Source organism: Myiozetetes cayanensis, unplaced genomic scaffold (genome assembly GCF_022539395.1).
Source record: "Myiozetetes cayanensis isolate MyiCay16 unplaced genomic scaffold, myiCay2020 scf19, whole genome shotgun sequence".
NCBI lineage: Eukaryota > Metazoa > Chordata > Aves > Passeriformes > Tyrannidae > Myiozetetes > Myiozetetes cayanensis.
In genome coordinates, this window is record NW_026087400.1 from 13,724,388 (window position 1) to 13,742,565 (window position 18,178).

The 18,178-nt window shown below is 49.6% G+C and overlaps 2 protein-coding genes and 1 non-coding gene across 14 annotated transcripts in view; all 3 read right to left on the reverse strand.

Moving 5' to 3' along the window:
- The window catches only part of RBM39 (RNA binding motif protein 39), a 28,969-nt gene extending 21,878 nt beyond the window's left edge, over positions 1-7,091 (reverse strand). For 6 of the 12 annotated variants that reach the window (XR_007628738.1, XR_007628736.1, XR_007628737.1 and 3 more), the window contains exons 1-3: positions 6,982-7,091; positions 4,358-4,420; positions 2,434-2,483 (exon numbers count right to left, since the gene is read on the reverse strand). Coding sequence is in view for 2 of the 12 variants with exons in the window: in XM_050313433.1 (XP_050169390.1) it covers positions 2,434-2,483; positions 4,358-4,408 (101 nt within the window). In the remaining 10 variants the exon portion in view is untranslated. The other 6 variants (XM_050313434.1, XM_050313436.1, XM_050313438.1 and 3 more) reach the window with 6 other exon arrangements.
- LOC126639342 (keratin-associated protein 16-1-like) lies at positions 7,045-15,220 on the reverse strand. The gene is made up of 2 exons (XM_050314046.1): positions 15,158-15,220; positions 7,045-8,836 (listed from the first exon to the last, which is right to left on the reverse strand). Exon 2 carries the CDS (start codon positions 8,620-8,622, stop codon positions 7,045-7,047), a length of 1,578 nt encoding a protein of 525 aa, XP_050170003.1. The 5' UTR covers positions 8,623-8,836; positions 15,158-15,220.
- TRNAE-UUC (transfer RNA glutamic acid (anticodon UUC)) lies at positions 9,590-9,661 on the reverse strand. Its single transcript has one exon. It is a non-coding gene; the product is annotated as a tRNA-Glu (tRNA).
- Positions 15,221-18,178: the final 2,958 nt, after the last annotated feature.

An 18,178-nucleotide genomic window follows, 5' to 3' on the forward strand; every position in this document is an offset into this window, starting at 1 on the left:
TGGGGTGAACTGCAGATTTTCGTAACTTAAACCATTTACTTAGAAAATTTAATCTCTTAAGATCAGTAAGTCAATTATACCTCATATCTGAAAACCAGTGAGCAACTGTTCCATTCTTGGCATTTGCATTATTTGTGAATTCTTTTCCTCTGTCTCAGCCTCAGACCATCAAAGCTTACAGTCCCCTAATTTTTAAAATATATACCTATGTACACATAAACACACGGTAAACAGATGCTCAAGCCATTACTAAAGACAGCAAAATAATCAATTTTGCTGCTAAACTTTTGAATTTGAATTGTCCTTTATTCCTGAATTTTTCCTCTTCCTCCTTTCAGGCCTTCTCATCACATACACCACCTTTTTTCAAAGCGGTCGCTCACACACCTAAAAACCTTTTAAAAGGGGCATGTGGATTACAAAAAGTTCATCATTGTTATTTTTTATGGCCATGAACAAACTGAGACTTGTTAGTTTCCATTTCTAAAGTAAGAAGTCTTTCACCTGCCACATCTAACTAAGCCTAATCATCACTAGCTGCTTTTGCTCTCCAATCTCCACCTAGAAAGACCCATTAAACCTATCTCAGCATTTGTCTTTGGAGACAAGCATTTTGTGATTAGGTTTTAAACACTGGAATATTTCAGGGTTTTTCCATCAGTTTCTCTAATACTTTAGTGTGGACAGAGAAGCTGCTGCATCAAAGCCTGATATCAGAAGTCTCACAATCTCTGAGAGTTCTGTATTTCTGGGTGGTGTCATCAGTGTCACTGACCCACCTTTCCTGCTGCAATGCAGTTTGGGATGGTCAGGCAGTGTCCCTCCTCTCCAGGACCCATCACTTACCAACATTTCCCCAAGTTAACCCTAAAACACCATCACAACAGCTCTGAAAAATCCCAATCCTGGTTGTAGCTCACTTTCCTGGCCAGCACCAGTAAGTGGTAAGTGCAGCCATTCCCTATTAGATGGGGGCAAAGACTCCCAACATTCCCGAGCCAACCTGTGCCTCCGCACCAGGACTGAACTGGACACACATCCAGGAAGAATGCAGATTATTCATCCTTCCCATTACTAACACAGACATTTAATATCATTTGACAATTACAGAAAGCTGCAGTTATTTTTTTAACTTGTTGATTTTTGCTGTGGATTTTCTTGACAGTGTGAATCTTATTTCAGTATTTGCCCAACTGAAGCAGATAAAGAATATCATCTGGATATAATTTAATTGATTTAAAGCATAGCAAGAAGTCTTGTAAAGCCTAAATACACCTTTGTCTTAAGCAACAGAGGACACTGTCACAAGTCACAAACAAAAGAGCACAGTTCATTCTTTAAAGATTACAAGGAACAGCAGCTCCATCAAAATGAATTCCCAGGGCTTAAAAATATTGGGAACAGCTGCTTTTGGTGGGGGGTTTAGAGGTCTTAGGATTTAGCATGGGAAGGATGTTCACAGTATTGTTTAGAAAACAGATATAAGGTATAATCACTTTTAGATTAGTTGATTACAACTAAAGCCTGACCTTGGAACTGGACTTACAATTCCCCAAATATTCATACGCCTGGGATAAAACTTTCTTTGGACCCCTTGAGCATGTTGTCTGTGTGATTTCAGGTGACAGCAGCACACACGCTGACTTGTTAAGATAGTTGTGTATTACCGTCCTAGTTAGAGCAGCCAGGACCAGTTCATCTGTGTGGGTGTAACCCAAACTGTGTATTCTACACCCTCTGTGTCATTTCCCAGAAACAAACATGCACTGGTTTCTGTTTAGTCAATTATCAATTTAAAAATTAGTCTTTTTACATCAATTACCTCACCACCAAATGATGCTTGTAAGGTACAGAATTTATTTCACAGACTTAAAAACCTTCCATTTATTTGGGGTATTTAAGAGACTCCCACGTAAGGCATTTTTCTTCCAATTTCTGGTTTCATTCCAGACCACTTGGGGCTTGCTGAAGAAGGTGGGCTTCTACTCTTTGTTTTTCAAAAAGGTTTTCAAAGGAGGGTTATGTAGAGAATAGAGGAAGGGGATTCAATACCCTGAACCTCTTCAAGAAAGCACTGGTATCTTTAAATGCTTTGCACTGCTCCAAATCACATTCCACAACAAATTCTACACCAAACACATTTTTAAAATGCAAAATCCATTGCACAGCTAAAGTAACCAAAAAAATTTAAATATGCTGAACATACCAAGTCTGTATTTCTATCTGATGCTAATTAAATGTTTCCACAACTTGGATGACATCAGTTGCAAGGCTATTAACCACATTTGTAAATAAAAGAAGACTTCCTAATTGCTGCAACTGCAAATACCAAGCTTTGCTATTTTATCTCCCTAAATACTGCTGACACGCATTCCCAGGTTCACAAAACTCAGCAGGCTCTCCCCAAAAGTACAGAACTGAGACAACACTCACTTCTTGCTGCGCTCTTCGTGGCCATTGGCACTGCTCAATTTGTTCTCATCCTAAGCAGGGTTGATAGAAGAACATCGTGAGGACGAAGTGGAAACATTTCAAGTGGTCAAAGGGTAATGGGAATAGGAATAAGAAAATAAAAAACAAAAATTTTAATACTAAATTACTTGCTTACAGTTTAATGTGGAAAACTTTAGAATATTTAGGTAGGCATGTTTAACCACTTTGCTGCTTAAATTTAAGTCATACAATTACAAAATACAAGACTTACATCATTTAAAAGCGTGTATTAAATTGTAGATACTTCCTTACATGGTTTAGAGAGCAAGTTATCCTGTAGCATTCAGCACTCAAGTGGTTAAATGTTATTTCTCTAAAATGTAAGAGGCAGTTTGAGGTGTGTGTTTGTGTGCCCCTCTGCTCAGTCCCAAGGCTATATCTCTGCCTAAGCCCCGGGGCTGTGCTAGCAGCCAGCCACTATGGATTTCCTAGGGATTTCCTGTGACCGATGCCATTCCCGAGATCTTCGCTCATTTTCGTTGAAGGGTTGTAAGAGCTTGATGTCACCTCTGTCACACATCTCGCCCTGAAGCAAACAGGGATTCACACTGCTTTAGTAACGTCGACTCCCAAGAAAGTCAGCAATAATCCACCAGTCCAGCCTAAACATTCCCTATTTCCATACCTGTTTACATGGAAAATATCCATGTTAAGCCAGGACACAAGAATTTTAACATAATAGTTTACAACTTTTTCTTCAAGATGTAAATGTAACTGCTAAATATTACATAAACTAAATATACATTTAAAACTTACGAATGCTCATCCAAAATTCATTACATGGTTGTAATAAACACTGAAAAATAGACTAACAATAGCTGCTATATAATTTATATACTGGCTTTACAGTTTAATCACATTGGTTACATCAAAAGTACAATTCCTAGGCGACTTAAAATTAATATACATTTCTTTCAAAACCAGTGCTAAAGCATGCAGACTGTTCATACTTCACCACCATTTGGTGGAAAACAAAAAAAGACAGTATTCATTTGCTGCTGGTTTAAGTAAAAGACATCACTATGCTAATTGATGAAAATTTCACATAAAAATCGACATTTCCTAATTAAACAACTAGGACAGAAGAACACGAGAGCTCATTTTAGAATGACACCGCAGACTGTGATACTGTCTTTTACTTGCTAAGAACATTCTACTCAGGGATCCAAGAATTTCCGTAAATTCGTTCACTCAGCAATTGATTTTCATCTGCCCTGTTGAAAGATTAACCGCCAGCAGCCTTCTGCATTAAAGCAAGTCCCACTCTTCTTGCACTGAGCAGACTGTTCAAATATTTACTTGCCATGGGACTGGTGAAAAGGTTATTCTTGGAACCCTGCTGTTTTCCCAAATCACTGCATTCACCTTGTTGCTATACCAAACTAGACCTGGCCATTTTAGAGGAGAGGTTTTAGGATTCTTAGTTTTGGGGGTTGGGTTTTTTGTTTGTTTGTTTTGGTTCGTTTTGGTTTTCTTTGGTTGGTTTTTGGGTGGGGTTTTTTTTGTTTTGGTTGTATTTTTTTTTTTACCTAGGGGACCACGGTACAGCGATACGTCACTCAATTACTACCTTATGATTGACAGTTCACACTGGAATCAAAGGTGAATTCATGGGAGTAGAGGTGAGATATCGTTAGGCAAGTCTACAAAGAGAGATAGATGGGCATTTATTCATCACGCTGAAGTGAAACTACTGCACAATATAATTACATTAACAGTATATATTAACTTGAAAGTTACATGTAATGCATGTCCAATAAGATAAATCATGAGGGCTCCAGGGATGTTAGTTTACAGTTCAGCAGTAGTTTCATGAATAATGCTAAATTAAGGTAAACAGGACTTCATGGCACATTTTTCTCACCTTCTTGTAAGGAGCTTCAAGCATTGCCTCAATATCAATATCATCAGCCATTTTTCAGGACACCTGGAAGAAGAAGGAAAATCCACCTGAGTTGGAAAACACCATTGTGCTTAATATTCCAAAAGCTTTTGTTCAAGAGGCCATCCCTGCATGGGCTTCAATTCAGCGAGCAGTGCCTCGGTGGGTATTTTCAAGGAGAACTGGAATGCAGCTTTGCCCAGTGAGATGATAAAGAATCTGCACAAAGCAATTACAGCTGCGAACAACAAAATGTGCTTGAACCCCATGAGCCAGCAGAACCCCCACGAGGGATCCCCCCAACTCCTTCACAGCAAGGAGCACCCACACGGGGCTGGGGCCACCTTGAGAAGTGCTGGAGCTTGACCCAGGGACACAAAGCACTCGGGCAAACCTGCTCCCAGCCTCCCAGCCCTGGCCACTGTCACACCGAGGCCCTCGGAGCAACGTAAGAGGGGCACAGGAGAACATTCCTGATCCCAGCACTGGGAGCTACCAAAGCACACACAAGGCCCAGCCCAGCTAGAACTTCAAGTCTGAGACAAGACAGGTCCACCACAGCAGGTGACACCAGTCACCACAAACTCTTTGCATTCACCTGTTCCTCTTATTTTTCAACTTCAACCCTTAGGATAATTTTATGTTCACTGTACTCTGAATCTCTCTGACACTTGATTTCCTCTCCCTATTCAAGTCTGCTATTAAAAACCTCAAGACTCCTGGCATTACAGACACTCAACTTCCTCAAATCTCTTAAGATAAGCTTCTCTTCTTTTTCTCTCCTAAACTCAGTAACAGCCAGTCCTCTCCATCCCGGTCAGACAGCCCAACAGTGAGGATTTCCCTGCACGTGCACAATGAAATGGATTTTTGAACATAATTCTGGAACCTTGTTTCCAGACACTGCTGCAGGAACTGCACTGTCCTGAGACTTGGGCAGAGTACTGAAACTGCTCCAACACTTCAGGATCCCCTAAAATGGTCACTTATAACCCTATAACCGAGAATGCTTTCCCAGAGCTGCAGCACATCCCACCACGGCCCAGGAATACCATCCAATATAAAACTCAATCCTTAAGCAGTATCACAGCACTGGAAGTTCACACTCAATTACTTAACAGAGGCACACTGACCTCATTTGCAAGTTATTACCTGTTGGGACACAGGGCCATCACTTACAGGTATCATCACCTTCATTAGCTCAGCTCCTCAGAGCAGGGTGCCAATAACACCCACGTTGTGGGTTTGACCCCCTATGGGCCATCCACTCAAGAGCTGGACTCGATGCTCTTTGTGGGTCCCTTCCAGCTCAGAATATTCTGTGATTCGTTTACGTGTAATGGCTCAATTTTACTTTTTACCGGAGTATTTACACTCAGCTTTTCAAGACAACTCCGTACAGGCACGTGACTTAATTCACTGCCCTTCTGCCAGCACGGGGGATGAGTAAGTACATCGGTGTGACTAAGGGCCATGAAAAAGCTCCAGGCCAAACCCAACTCTACAAAAGAATTCCCACCGGTGACTACTCCCACCCACAATCACATTTTCAGATGTGTAATTTAGGCAACACACGCAGCTGCACTTGGGGTTCTTTCACCCCGCAGAGGGTCGGCTGCAACACGGACCATCAGACCCTGAGCGGGGTGGAAAAGCGCAGATTCCCCCAAACAACGAGGGATGAACTATCATCCGGTGAGTTCAAAACAAAGGTCATCATTCACAAAGCATTTAGCCATTGAATTCACTGTCAGCGAGCACTGTGGATCCTAACAAAGGGGGGGGAAAAAAAGCACAGGCAGTGCTCAAAATAACCCCAACAAAGAAAAAAAAGGACGAAAGTTTACAGAAAAAGCTTTTCATAAACAAAGAAGCGCCTCGTGACCCTGAGCCACAACGAGCTGACAACTAAGCACACAGAGAGAAGTGTCGCTGTGTGCCACTGCCCTGTTCTTTGGCACTGACTTCTGGCCACCACCACGGAATATCTCCTGAGCTGCACTTCGGCCTCGCACCGGCAATCCGTGCCCTTTGTACTCGGCACCAAACACTTCCAACCGGGATAATGCCGTGTTATCATCAGCGTACCTTCTGTCCACAAAACACAGCCCTGCTATCAACCCCGCAATGCATGAAATTCCTCTAATGATGCTACGCGTAAACTTGATATCCTTTAAAAAAAAAACAAAAAAACGCGGATAAGAGCCCCTATTAATTTCAACGGAGTAGAAAATCATGACAAGTATCTTTCACCGAACGCCGAAGCTCAAAAATTATTCTCCTAAAAACCCCTTTTCGGCTTCCTAATAATAAAAAAAAAAAAAAAAAAAAAAAAAAAAAAAAAAAAAAAAAAAAAAAAAAAAAAAAAAAAAAAACAGAGGGTCTAGCATTTCCGTAGAGGGGAAAAAAAAACCACAAGTAAAAAAATAACGACAAAAAACCGGTCCGAAAAAACCACCAAGAGGATAACCGGGCGGCACCACCAGGCCGCGGCGCGGGGGGCCCCGCGGGCGCTGCGGGCCCGGCGGGCGCGGGGCCGGCCCCGCGCCCGCCGGGGCCCGCAGCGTCCGCGGGACCCCCGCGCCGCGGCGTCGGCCCTCACTTACCTGCGCCGCGGGCGGTGCGATCCTCGCTCAGGCCTCCCGGGTCCGGCAGCGGCGACTCCGGCGTCACTGCGCTGGTAGCGGGGTGTGTGTGGGGGAGGGGGAAGGTGGGCCCGAGGGCTCAGGCGCCCTCTCCAGGCGTCTGAACCCGCGACGGGCGGCCCGGCGGCGCTGTGGGGGGCGTCGCTGTGGGGGGCGGTGGGGCCTGCTGGGTGGCGGTGCCGGTGGCGGTGCCGGGGGAAAAGGCCCCGGCTGCGGCTGCTCCCGAAATGGCGGCCGGCCCCTCTCGCGGCTCCGCTCGGCACGGGGGTGCCCCGGCGCCGCGCGCAGGGGCTCTCGCGAGAACGCCGCGGGCCGCGCGCGCGCGCACGCACGCGAGGCCTCTCCCTCCGCGGAGGATCCCGCGAGAGTTCGTGAGGGAGGGCACGGCCCAGGGTGGGGCTGAGGGGGACTTGGGACAGGCAGACCCGGGATAGACAGACTGGAATAGGCAGACACGGGATAGACAGACAGACAGGGGATAGACAGCCAGACAGACCCGGGATAGACAGATACGGGATAGACAGACAGACCCGGGATAGACAGACAGATCTGGGATAGACAGACAGACACCCGGGATAGACAGACCCAGGATAGACAGATACGGGATAGACAGACAGACCCGGGATAGACAGACAGATCTGGGATAGACAGACAGACACCCGGGATAGACAGACCCAGGATAGACAGACAGACCCGGGATAGACAGACTGGAATAGACAGGCAGACACGGGATAGACAGAGTGGAATAGACAGGCAGACACGGGATAGACAGACACGAGATAGACAGACACGGGATAGACAGACCTGGGATAGACAGACAGACCCGGGATAGACAGACAGACACGGGACAGACAGACAGACCCGGGATAGACAGACAGACCCGGGATAGACAGACAGATCTGGATAGACAGACAGACGTGGCATAGACAGACACAGGATAGACAGACAGACCCGGGATAGACGGACAGACCCGGGATAGACAGACAGACCCGGGATAGAAGACAGACACCCGGGATAGACAGACCTGGGATAGACAGACAGACCTGGATAGACAGACAGACACGGGATAGACAGACAGACACAGGATAGACAGATACGGGATAGACAGCCAGACAGACCCAGGATAGACAGATACGGGATAGACAGACAGACCCGGGATAGACAGACAGATCTGGGATAGACAAACCTGGGATAGACAGTCAGACACAGGACAGACAGACCCGGGATAGACAGACAGACCCGGGATAGACAGACAGACCCGGGATAGACAGACATGGGATAGACAGACAGCCCCAGGACGGCCAGGCCTGGAACACACAGATCCAGGACAGACAGACCAGGGACACACAGACCCGGGACAGACAGACCCAGGACAGCACCGGGACACACAGACACAGGACAAACCCAGGACAGACAGCCCCGGGACACACAGACAGGACAGACTCGGGACACACAGACAGCCCTGGGGCAGCCCATGGCCAGGACACGGCGTTGTCCCCTCCCCGGCTCTGCAGGGGCCATGTCCGGGGCTCCAGCCCAGCCCGGGCCCTGCCCCGGCTCTCCGGAGCTGCTGCAGGTCACCGGAGCCTTGAATGGGAACATTTAACTGCGGAAATCACGGTCTGTGAAACAAACCCCGCTCATCTTGCTGACTGCGCTTTGTTTCCCTCGGAGCCCCCAGAGTTTAAAACAACACGCAGTACGTTTTGGGCAGTTGTTCAAGGTAGTGCAGATAACATTAAGTGAGTTTCCTGCTGGAGGCAGCACGAGAGAAGCAATTGTTGCTGGGAGGTTGTAGCGTATTTCTTTTTTTGTCCTACAATTCGGAAACAAAAGAAAAGTTCTAAACAAAGTTTGCCTCCTGAAAACATAATTTCTGTGAAAATCCTGGTCTACTGTGTCATTTAATGTCATTTCTAGCAAAGTTCCTGAAATGTTAATAGTACTAAATGGTCCTGGAGCCCAGAGTATCCAAGTCTTTCTAAGCTGAAGTGCTTAACTAACAGATTTTGGAACATTTAGGAAAAGCGACGTGTTTAAAAATTAAAAACAAAGAATGACTCTAGTAGGGTTTGGGGTTTTTTCCCAACCTGATCGTTTTTGCGGAGGTTGGTTGTAAACAGACTTAGCAGCCATCCCACAGGCCAAAGGAGGTTTGCTGTGGCCTCGCCCTCCCCCCGGTGCTCGCAGTCAGCGCCGGGGCCGCTCTGACAGCTCCGCGTCCTTGTTCCTCACCCCTGACTGCCATTTGTGCTCAGGCTCACGGGGGGGCATTTCCCCGAGGCTTCTGTCCCCCCTCCATTCGCCTGTGGAGCCCGGCTCTGGCAGGAGGGCACAGGCTGTTGGTGGACACAGCCGAGGGGCAGCTCCCGCTCACACGTTTCCTGTCCGTGGGATGGCTCGGGCCGGAGGGGCGGCCGGCGCTGCGGGACAAGGCGGGCCATGGCTGGGTCTGCGCAGCCCCGGTGCGGCGGGAGCTGTTCCGTGTACCCCGCTCTGCGAGGGGGGGAGGGAAAGTTAACAACCAAAAAAAAATGGAACAAGGTGAAGCGGAGAAAAAGATGAAGCTTTCCCACACCGGGAGTCGAACCCGGGCCGCCTGGGTGAAAACCAGGAATCCTAACCGCTAGACCATGTGGGACTGCCTGTCACCATCGCGGCGCTGCGGCGCCTGCTGCCTGCGCTGATTGCCTGTACTGCTTGTGCTGCCTGCTGCTTTCGCCGCCTGCCTGTACTGCCTGCTGCCTGTTCTGCCTGCACTGCCTGCCTGTACTGCCTGCACTGCCTGCCTGTACTGCCTGCTGCCTGCGCTGCTTGCCTGTACTGCTTGTGCTGCCTGCTGCCTTCGCCGCCTGCCTGTACTGCCTACTGCCTGCACTGCCTGCCTGTACTGCCTGCCTGCATGGCCTGCTGCCTATACTGCCTGCCCGTACTGCCTGCTGCCTGCACTGCCTGCCTGCTGCCTATACTGCCTGCTGCCTGTGCTGCCTGCACTGCCTGATGCCTGTGCCACCTGCCTGTACTGCCTGCTGCCTGCATCACGTGCCTGCACCGCTTGCTGCCTGCACAGACTGCTGCCTGCACTGCCTGCATTGCCTGCTGCCTCACTGCCTGCCTGTACTGCTGCCTGCCTGCACCTCCTGCCCGTGCCTTCACTACCTGCTCACCACCACTCGGTGCCTGCACCATGGGCTGAGAGCAGGAGGTGGGGTGGGGGTACAGGGAGCAGGGGGTGTGCAGGGGGGGTGCAGGGAGGTGCAGGGAGCGGGGGGGGGTGCAGGGAGCAGGGGGTGCAGGGAGCAGGGTGGGGGTGCAGGGGGGTGCAGGGAGCAGGGTGGGGCAGGGGTGCAGGGAGCAGGGTGGGGTGCAGGGAGCAGGCAGGGGTGTGCAGGGGGTTGCAGGGAGGTGCAGGGAGCGGGGTGGGGGTGCAGGCAGTGGGCTGGGGGTGCAGGGCCACTCGCTTTTGCAGTTCAAAGACAGGGCTGGAGGTTGACAAAACCAGCAAGCAGGAAATTCCTAAGGGGACGATGAAGAAATGAAGTCCAGCCTGAAAAGGCACAGAAAGTGAGTAAGAGCCACCAGTGTGCTCCTGTGCAAATTGGAACCCTCACAAAAGCAGGCACAACAACTGCACTGCCCGGTTTTGACTGGGTACAACCTTATCACACCCTGGTACAAGGCAAGGGACGGGTGGGACAGAGCCAAGGCCGGCTGCAGGGAGAAATGACTGCTGTGTGTGTGGAGGAGTGATGCTGGATGCTGAGGAAACCTTGGAGTCAGTGTGCCTAAACCATTTTAATCTTCCAACATGTAGCACTGAACCCCTGTAGGTAGAAGAATCACACCTAACTAGGCAAAGGGGAGAATTAGGACTATTGAGGTGAACAGGCTTTAAAAACAGGGGTGGTGACAGTGATATATTTAGGAGATCAGAGTGGCTGCCAAGGCAGAAAACATCATCATTGTGAAAAGTCTCCAATTACCCCCATATTGAGTGAGTAAATGTCACATCAGCATATCGTGCCGTTGCTACATTTGAGATACCACAAAGGCTTGATTTTTGGAGCAGCTGGTTGGAGAACATAAAAGAAGCAACTGGGTTTAGTGCTGAGTTGTGTGAGGGGCTTCATTCAGATCTGTGCTATTAGAACAGCCATGTGTAACAGGGAGTATAATGTGTTCTATCTGGTGTCATTGAAAGAGCAATGGCAACAAAGACATTCCTCCCCCAAGAGATTATTTAAAAATGAATAAACCAAAAGGATAACATGGTTGTAAGAAGCATGGAGATTCTAAAATGGCTCAGAACAGTTTGTATCACCAGGAGGAAAAAGCTATGGCTACAAAGCACTCTAAAGAGGGCTGTTGAAATGTTAAATTAAAAATAAAATACCCTTCAAAATGTGAAGCTGGTGTAGACCATGTCCATATACCAGCAAAGAAAATCCTGAATATGTTCCAAGGTATCCAATGGATCTGATGGTAACTACACAAGGTAGATGTGAGCAGATTCTGTTCCCTCCCATGGATCCCAAGTGCAGCCCCCTGGCCTGCATGAAGTTGCAAAGGACATGGGGAGGGACTGGCTGACAGACCCTGCTTCTTTGCCAGGTGATCGTAGTCCACCTCTGTGACATAAGGGCAAATTTGCTCCCCAAGGACTGGACCCCACTGGTAGTGAGATCTGAGCTTCTCCCACGGATCAATCTCCCTGTCCCCAGCTTCTTTTCTAGTTTAGTGCTGGGCAATGCTTCTCCTTCCAGAAGCCCTGGTGAGATCAATAGGAGCAGCACTGCCAGCACCTACACCCCTCCACTTCTGCCCAGGAATTGCCTGTAAGGGAAGGGGGAAGGTCTCCTTTGTCAACCACTCCTGGAGATCAGGACCTGGGGGAGGCAGAACTTTGGCTTCATGCAAACTGGCCATGCTCATGCCGTTACCGCACGGCAGGGCTCACCTTGGCCTCGTGCAGCTGTGCTGTTGTGGGGGGGGTTTGCATCAGGTGTAATCCCACGTGTTTCCTCTCTGCTGTGCCGGCAGCTGCTCGCAGTGAGCGGCCCGGGAGCTGCACGGACAGAGATGCGCGTGGTTCAGGCAGTCAGCACCCAGCCCGAGCGCACAGCACTCGAACGAAAACCACAAGAACCTGCTTGATGAGTTGATCTGCTTAGTAGATCTCCAAGATGTTTAAAAAACTAGAAAAGAACAGCTTTCAAAGGGGGTTGCCTGAAGCTGAATACCTGGATGCTGAGAGGAACCGAGCTCGCCTGACACAGCGCAGCATGCAGGGACATTCGGCAACCACAGCTTTGGAACCTTCACTCTTCTTTGGAACCTCCACTGACTTCAGCAGGAACGTGGCTGGTCCCCAAACCCTTGACTTTCTCATAAAGAATAACAGATAAAGAGTAATCACCCACTTCTTGCACTCATTATAGGATTTCTGTTATCAGGATGTATCAGTAAGCAGGGGGTGCACGGGCAGAGCTCGACACAACACCTGAGGGCAAAAGGGATTAAGTTCAAGGTTTAAAAAATGAAATCTGCATTATTTTATTGAAAGGATATAGTAAGAAATAACAACGTGCAGTTGAGGACACCTATAAACAACAAAATGGAAAATTTTTTTTCTGTTAGTTAAGAAGAACAAGAATAATGTGATGAAGCTGATAAAACTGGGCAAAACACACTGAGGGGATCTCAGCTATCTGAATGATCTCCCCAAGAGACAAGGCCAGCAAGAAGTACTCCCAGAAGAGCCTCTGCACTGGTGAGAAATGGCAAAGATGATCTCACAAATCCCCATCTTCCTTTAACTCTCAAGTCCTGACTCTGGGACCTTCCTTCCAGGTTACTCACAGAAATGGGGATTCAATTAACTCACCAAGGCTTGTAAGAAAAAAACATCAGACTGCAGGATTAACTTGAGGAATTACAGGTTCTGTCTGTGGCTAAACAATAAACTCCGTTCTTGGCAAGTACCTACAACAACATTACATCATCTGGCACCAACACCAGCCACAGCAAAACCAGACGGGCCAGGCAGCACACGCAGCTCGGTGGGAGAAGGAGCAGGGAGGTTCCAGGAGGTAGCACAGCTGTGTCACCACCGCTCACGCTGCCGTTCAGGTGCACGTGGTGCTGCCAGCTCAGTCTCGTGTCATCAGCCTGGGCCACAGGCCTCTCAGCAAGTGTCCTCTGCTCTGGGCAGCTGTCCCCCAGCTCAAGGCAGCTGTTGGTGAGACAGTTTCACATTTTCCAAAGCATAATCTCCTGCGAGGCAGAGAGCACCACTGCCCAGCTCAGCCAGTAAATCCTTAGCAGACACAGACTGAGAGCAGCAGAGCTGTTACCAGACACAGAAAAGTGTAGGATGCCGTGATACAGTACAAGTCCTTTGGGAACCTGTAACTGATGTGGTGTCAGGGACATATTTGGGGAGTTTTCATCCCACAGGAATTTTGAAGCAAGACAGGCAAACCTCTGCTGGGGACATTTTCCTGACTTTCACTGCCAGCAGCCTCAGAGTTTGGGTCACAGAATGTGATCTGGTAGCATGGACCTCCCTTCCCGTGCCCTGTCTAGCTTTGGGACAAGGACTGCCCTGGACAGCAGAGTCAATCTGCTTCACCAGGGACACCCCATTTCCACCTGCCTCCCCTGTTCTCCTCTCCTCCTGGCATGTCCTGGGGTGGCTCTGCTCCTCATTCTCATCCCAGTGCTTGCCAGATCATCTGTCAGGCCAGTTCAGGTTCCTAACCTGTCAAAACACCTCCCACTTTTGTTCTGTGCCACTTTAATGAGCTGATGTGGTTCACTCAAGCTCAAATGAACACCAGGACTCAGAGCAGCAGGAGCAGGACTTGTTGCACGGGGGGTCCTCAGCTCAGTTCACCCCTCTCACCCACTGCACCCTTCTCTCTCCTCCAACCCATCGTTCCTGCTGCCCTTCCCCTCTTTGCAGCTCTCCTCCAAAAGGGCACAGCCACAGCTTTGGCTGCAGCCAGGGAGCCTCAGTAGCAGGGAAGATGGCAAAAGCCTCTCCTGTATGATTTTAGTCACAATCTGTTTTAGGGAGCAGAAAAGGAAACAAAGAGCATTTGCTGCTCCATCTGTTTCCTTGTCCCACGCTGCTCCGGTTGGGTTACCGCCAGCTGCTGCCACTGCCAAGCGGTAACGCGACAGCGCGGCTGCTCACCCCGCAGGAGCGGGAGCTGAAGATGGCAGGGCAGGAAAAATTAGGACAGGATGATTTTTAAAAAGCCCCACTGCAGAACACCTGGCTGGTTATATAAATTTACATCGTGCCCACCATAAAAAAACCTTGCTGGTTGCTGCTTAAAAACAGGTATTTTTACAAATGGTCAAATATCTCCAACTATCTTTTTGCAAAAGGACTGCTCTGGGATGTTCAGTATCTTCAGTCAGCTTCACAAAACAGACAAGGTTGTTGAAGAACAGGGATGTTTTTTCTTTGCCTCATACTTGCTAAGGTCGTTTGTCAGAGAGGATTTTCACAGTACACAATCCAGAGAGCCTCAGCCAGCAACTCCTCCACCCGGGTCAGCCTGGTCCCTCCCGTTCAGTAAGGCATCTGAGACCTTGGATACAAGATGTCTGTGCTGAAATACTGGAGAATTCACCACATATGTCTGCCCAGCTCAAACCTCCACCTCCCAGACATGGAGTTACAGAAGGGACCTTTAGTGGGCATTAGCCCAAGCTCCTCCTTGAAGTGAGACCATCACCAGCACTACATCAGGTCAACCACGGCTTTGCGTAGCCAAACCCTGAAAATCTCCAAGGACAGAGATTCCATCACCCATCTGAGTGAACCCAGCAGCCCCAACCAGCCCAGCACTTTATCTGATTTCCTGTTGCAACAAAGAGCTCCCCACACCAAGAAACCTTGCCCGCGTGTCGGCGCTCGCAGGAATATCCGGGTAGTAGTTTGACCTGTTTAACACAGGGCTTTCACAAAACAGAATGTTTTCTGGTATGATTGGCTCCTTCACTACAAGAGTGCACAGAGCTGCTCCTGCCTCCCCTCCCAGCCATGGGGGTTGTGGTGGTGGAGGCAGGAGGAGGTGACAGGCAAGCTGGACACAAGATGACAGCCCAACAGTGCCATACTCACCATGCAAGAGGAGCAGAGCAGGTTTGGTGACGGTAACCAGGGTCAGCAGGATCCAGTGCCTGCTGACCCAGTGGGTGGGCCTGGCACAAGCTTCACCGGAATGTAGCTCAGGTGAGGTCCAGGGCGAGGACCTGAGCTCAAATGCAGCTCCCAGGTGGCACCAGGAGCTCCCAGTGAAGCACCTCCCAGCTCATCCTCCCGCCATCACTGGTGCCCTGGCAGGCGGATCCAGGGCTGCAGCTGCACCAGGGCAGTGCTGACTGTAAGCCCAGCCACACAAACCTTGCCAAGCATTGCAGGCATCTCCTCCCAGTATCGCCAGTCTCTCCTCAGCACAGGGCAGTCATACCTGACTGGAGATGTTACTGCTCCCCTCGCTGTGCATGGAGACAGTTACTGTGGGGCAGGGCTGGGCTGGGCTGGGCTGATTCCAAGCTGTGCAGCCCAGTCTGTTAATGGGGGCAGAGCGAGGGCAGTGCCTGCTGGCCCACACCTCAGGGGCAATATGATGGCTGCGCTTACAGCCGTGGCACATCTGCCTGGGCATTAAACATCTCTCAGCCTGGGACAAGTGGGCAGGGCAGCAGCAGTGCAATCCTGAGCTCTCCATAGCTGTGGCATCACTGGTTCTTCCACACCTCCAGATGAAAAAGACCCCTCGTGCCAGGTCCTCTACCTGCCATCTTCTGACGTGGAGTGTGTGCCCAAGAACGAACGTCCATCAGCTGAGCAGCTTCACAAAAGGTTGTACAACTCCAAATGCAGTTTCTTCTACTTGGGAGCAGCATCTGAGGAACAATTCCAGCATGATCTCAGAGAGCTGGCTCCTTTTGCAGTTCTGCAGCAACAGTTGTAGGAAAAAGCCTTCAGCTCAGAACAGGCAGCAAGGGGATACCTTGGCCTGGAAACATTGATCATATTTAACTCATCTTACAGGGATCTGGTGTTCACAGCCTCACAATTCATGAAGGCTGTTTCCTCTTGTAGGCAATATGGTTTTTTTATTAGCAAAAGAGCTAGGGCCCTCTTCTCTCACAGACAGTGCAATGTCTTTGCCATGCTCTCAAAGGCTGTTCAGTCACTTCATATTCAACTCCTGCTACCCCTTTTGGTGTATTGACAACAGGCATTCTGACTGGCGGGCTTGATCTCCCATGTACATGTCAAGTAGTGACCCACTTGTATTTCTGGAGGAGAACTTCCTTGTGCTACTGCACCAGGTACCAATAGCAGAAGTTTTCCTCAGCCCATGACTGCTTGAACTGTGAAAGTCTCTGAAAAAGTCACTGCAAAGTTCCCACAGAAGAGGCTTTTCCCTTAGCTGCTTCACTGTTCCCCTTGGGGATTTCTCTGCCCCTCCCTGAGTCACTGGTGTTGACAGTGCTCATGTTCACTGGCACTCTCTGGCTCTCCTGAAGAGGTGGACTCTGGTCCACAGCTTTCCTCCTGCGTGCAAGTCACAGTCTCAGAGCTGTCTGTTGTGCCTGGCAATTGAACCTCCTTTCACCCAGCTTTCCTGTTGCAGCAGTGGGGATCTCTGCTCCCAAGAGTGTCTTTGCTGTCAGCAGGTGTGTGGCCCTACTCCAGTGGAGAGGTTCTGACTTCGTGGTGGTTTCCTTGCTCTGCATTTTGGTGCCCTGCTGCTGCGTGACTTCGTGCAGGTCAGCACAGAGCTGCCAGCCCACGAGTCGGGCTGACCCTGGCATGTCATCCCAGCGTGTCCTCTGCATCCTCACCTTCTGTGGCCTCAACAGAGACGGGATCTCCGTGCAGAATAACATCCCCAGAGTCTGAGCTGCAGCAGCCAAGCAATGATGTTCAGGTTCTCTCCAGCGAGGCTGCCGGAGGTGTAGGTGGAAAACAGCCTACCCTTTATCATCAACCCCTGAAATATGCAAAATAAAATGAGAACATCGCAGAAAAAAAGTACTACTTGTCTGGCTCCTCTTGCAGCCAACTTTACACTTATTGTATCAGGTCCCTCACTTTGGGGGTCCCTTGAAGCTGGGGCTCCTGCAATCTCCCATGTCCCCAGCTCTTATTTTCAGTCTGTCCAAAGTCTCTTTCTGGCACAGTGATGTCAATCAGGCTGTTAAAGTTCTTACACACCAGATCTGTACCTGCAGGAGCCCTCGAACAGAGACTGTCTGGCTGCTCATGAGCACCTTCCCAGTATCGCCGTTTCCCTGAGGACAGGTATAGCCTGTATTGGCAAAGGCGAGTAATCTCTGCACCTCCACAAGGAGAGCTGCCAATCTGACCACAGTAGAGCCAAACCAGCAAATTTTTGTTTCCGACATAGACCTGGTTTAACTCTCCCCCTTCCTCTCCTGCCAGCCTGTGCCTCAGTCCCTGAGCTCTGCAGCCCCACAGAACTCAGCCTGCCCTGCCTGCTGTCCTGCAGCACCTCGGGTACGTCCAGCAGCTTCCCAGCCCCCGCTGGCCCCGCTCAGGGACCCCCTGTAAGCAAGTGCAGCTGTGAGAGCAGCCCCGAGCGCAGCGGCCATGATCTCACTGTCTCTCTATTTGTTATTTAAAAGTGCAGTGGGACTTTCACGGGAATGTCTTCAGATTAAGTTACCCTCAAGTTTTCAGAAGTGCCAAAATGCCGTCTGCAAGCGAGTGCAGTGTCGCTCTGTGCGGGACCCCGGCCGTGGGCTTGCCCAGGGTCATTAGTAAATTGAACAGACTCATTTCTGACTCTAGCAGACATTTGCTGCATGGTGTGAAACGGGCCAAAAATCACTCTGTTAGTGGCAAAATCCACCCGCTGTTAGAGGTCTAAGGCATCCAGGCAGCTCAGCTCCCAGGATTTGCCCCCACATGGGTTTGTTCCTATTCTGGAAGCATAGGACCTTGGGAGCAGTGCCACATTGCAGCAGTTACTGAGATAGCAGGGGCTCTGCCGTGCCACCGTGCCAAGTGACATTCTCCAAACCGGTGGCTGACAGAAGCCGATCCAGCAGGGCTGACCTTTAGTGCATGGCTTGTTTATTCAGACTCCTCAGGCTGGTCGAGGAG

What these genes read in the sequence shown, in the direction of transcription:
- LOC126639342 (XM_050314046.1), bottom strand. Translation starts at nt 8,622, where the DNA reads ATGTTCCCATTCAAGGCTCCGGTGACCTGCAGCAGCTCCGGAGAGCCG.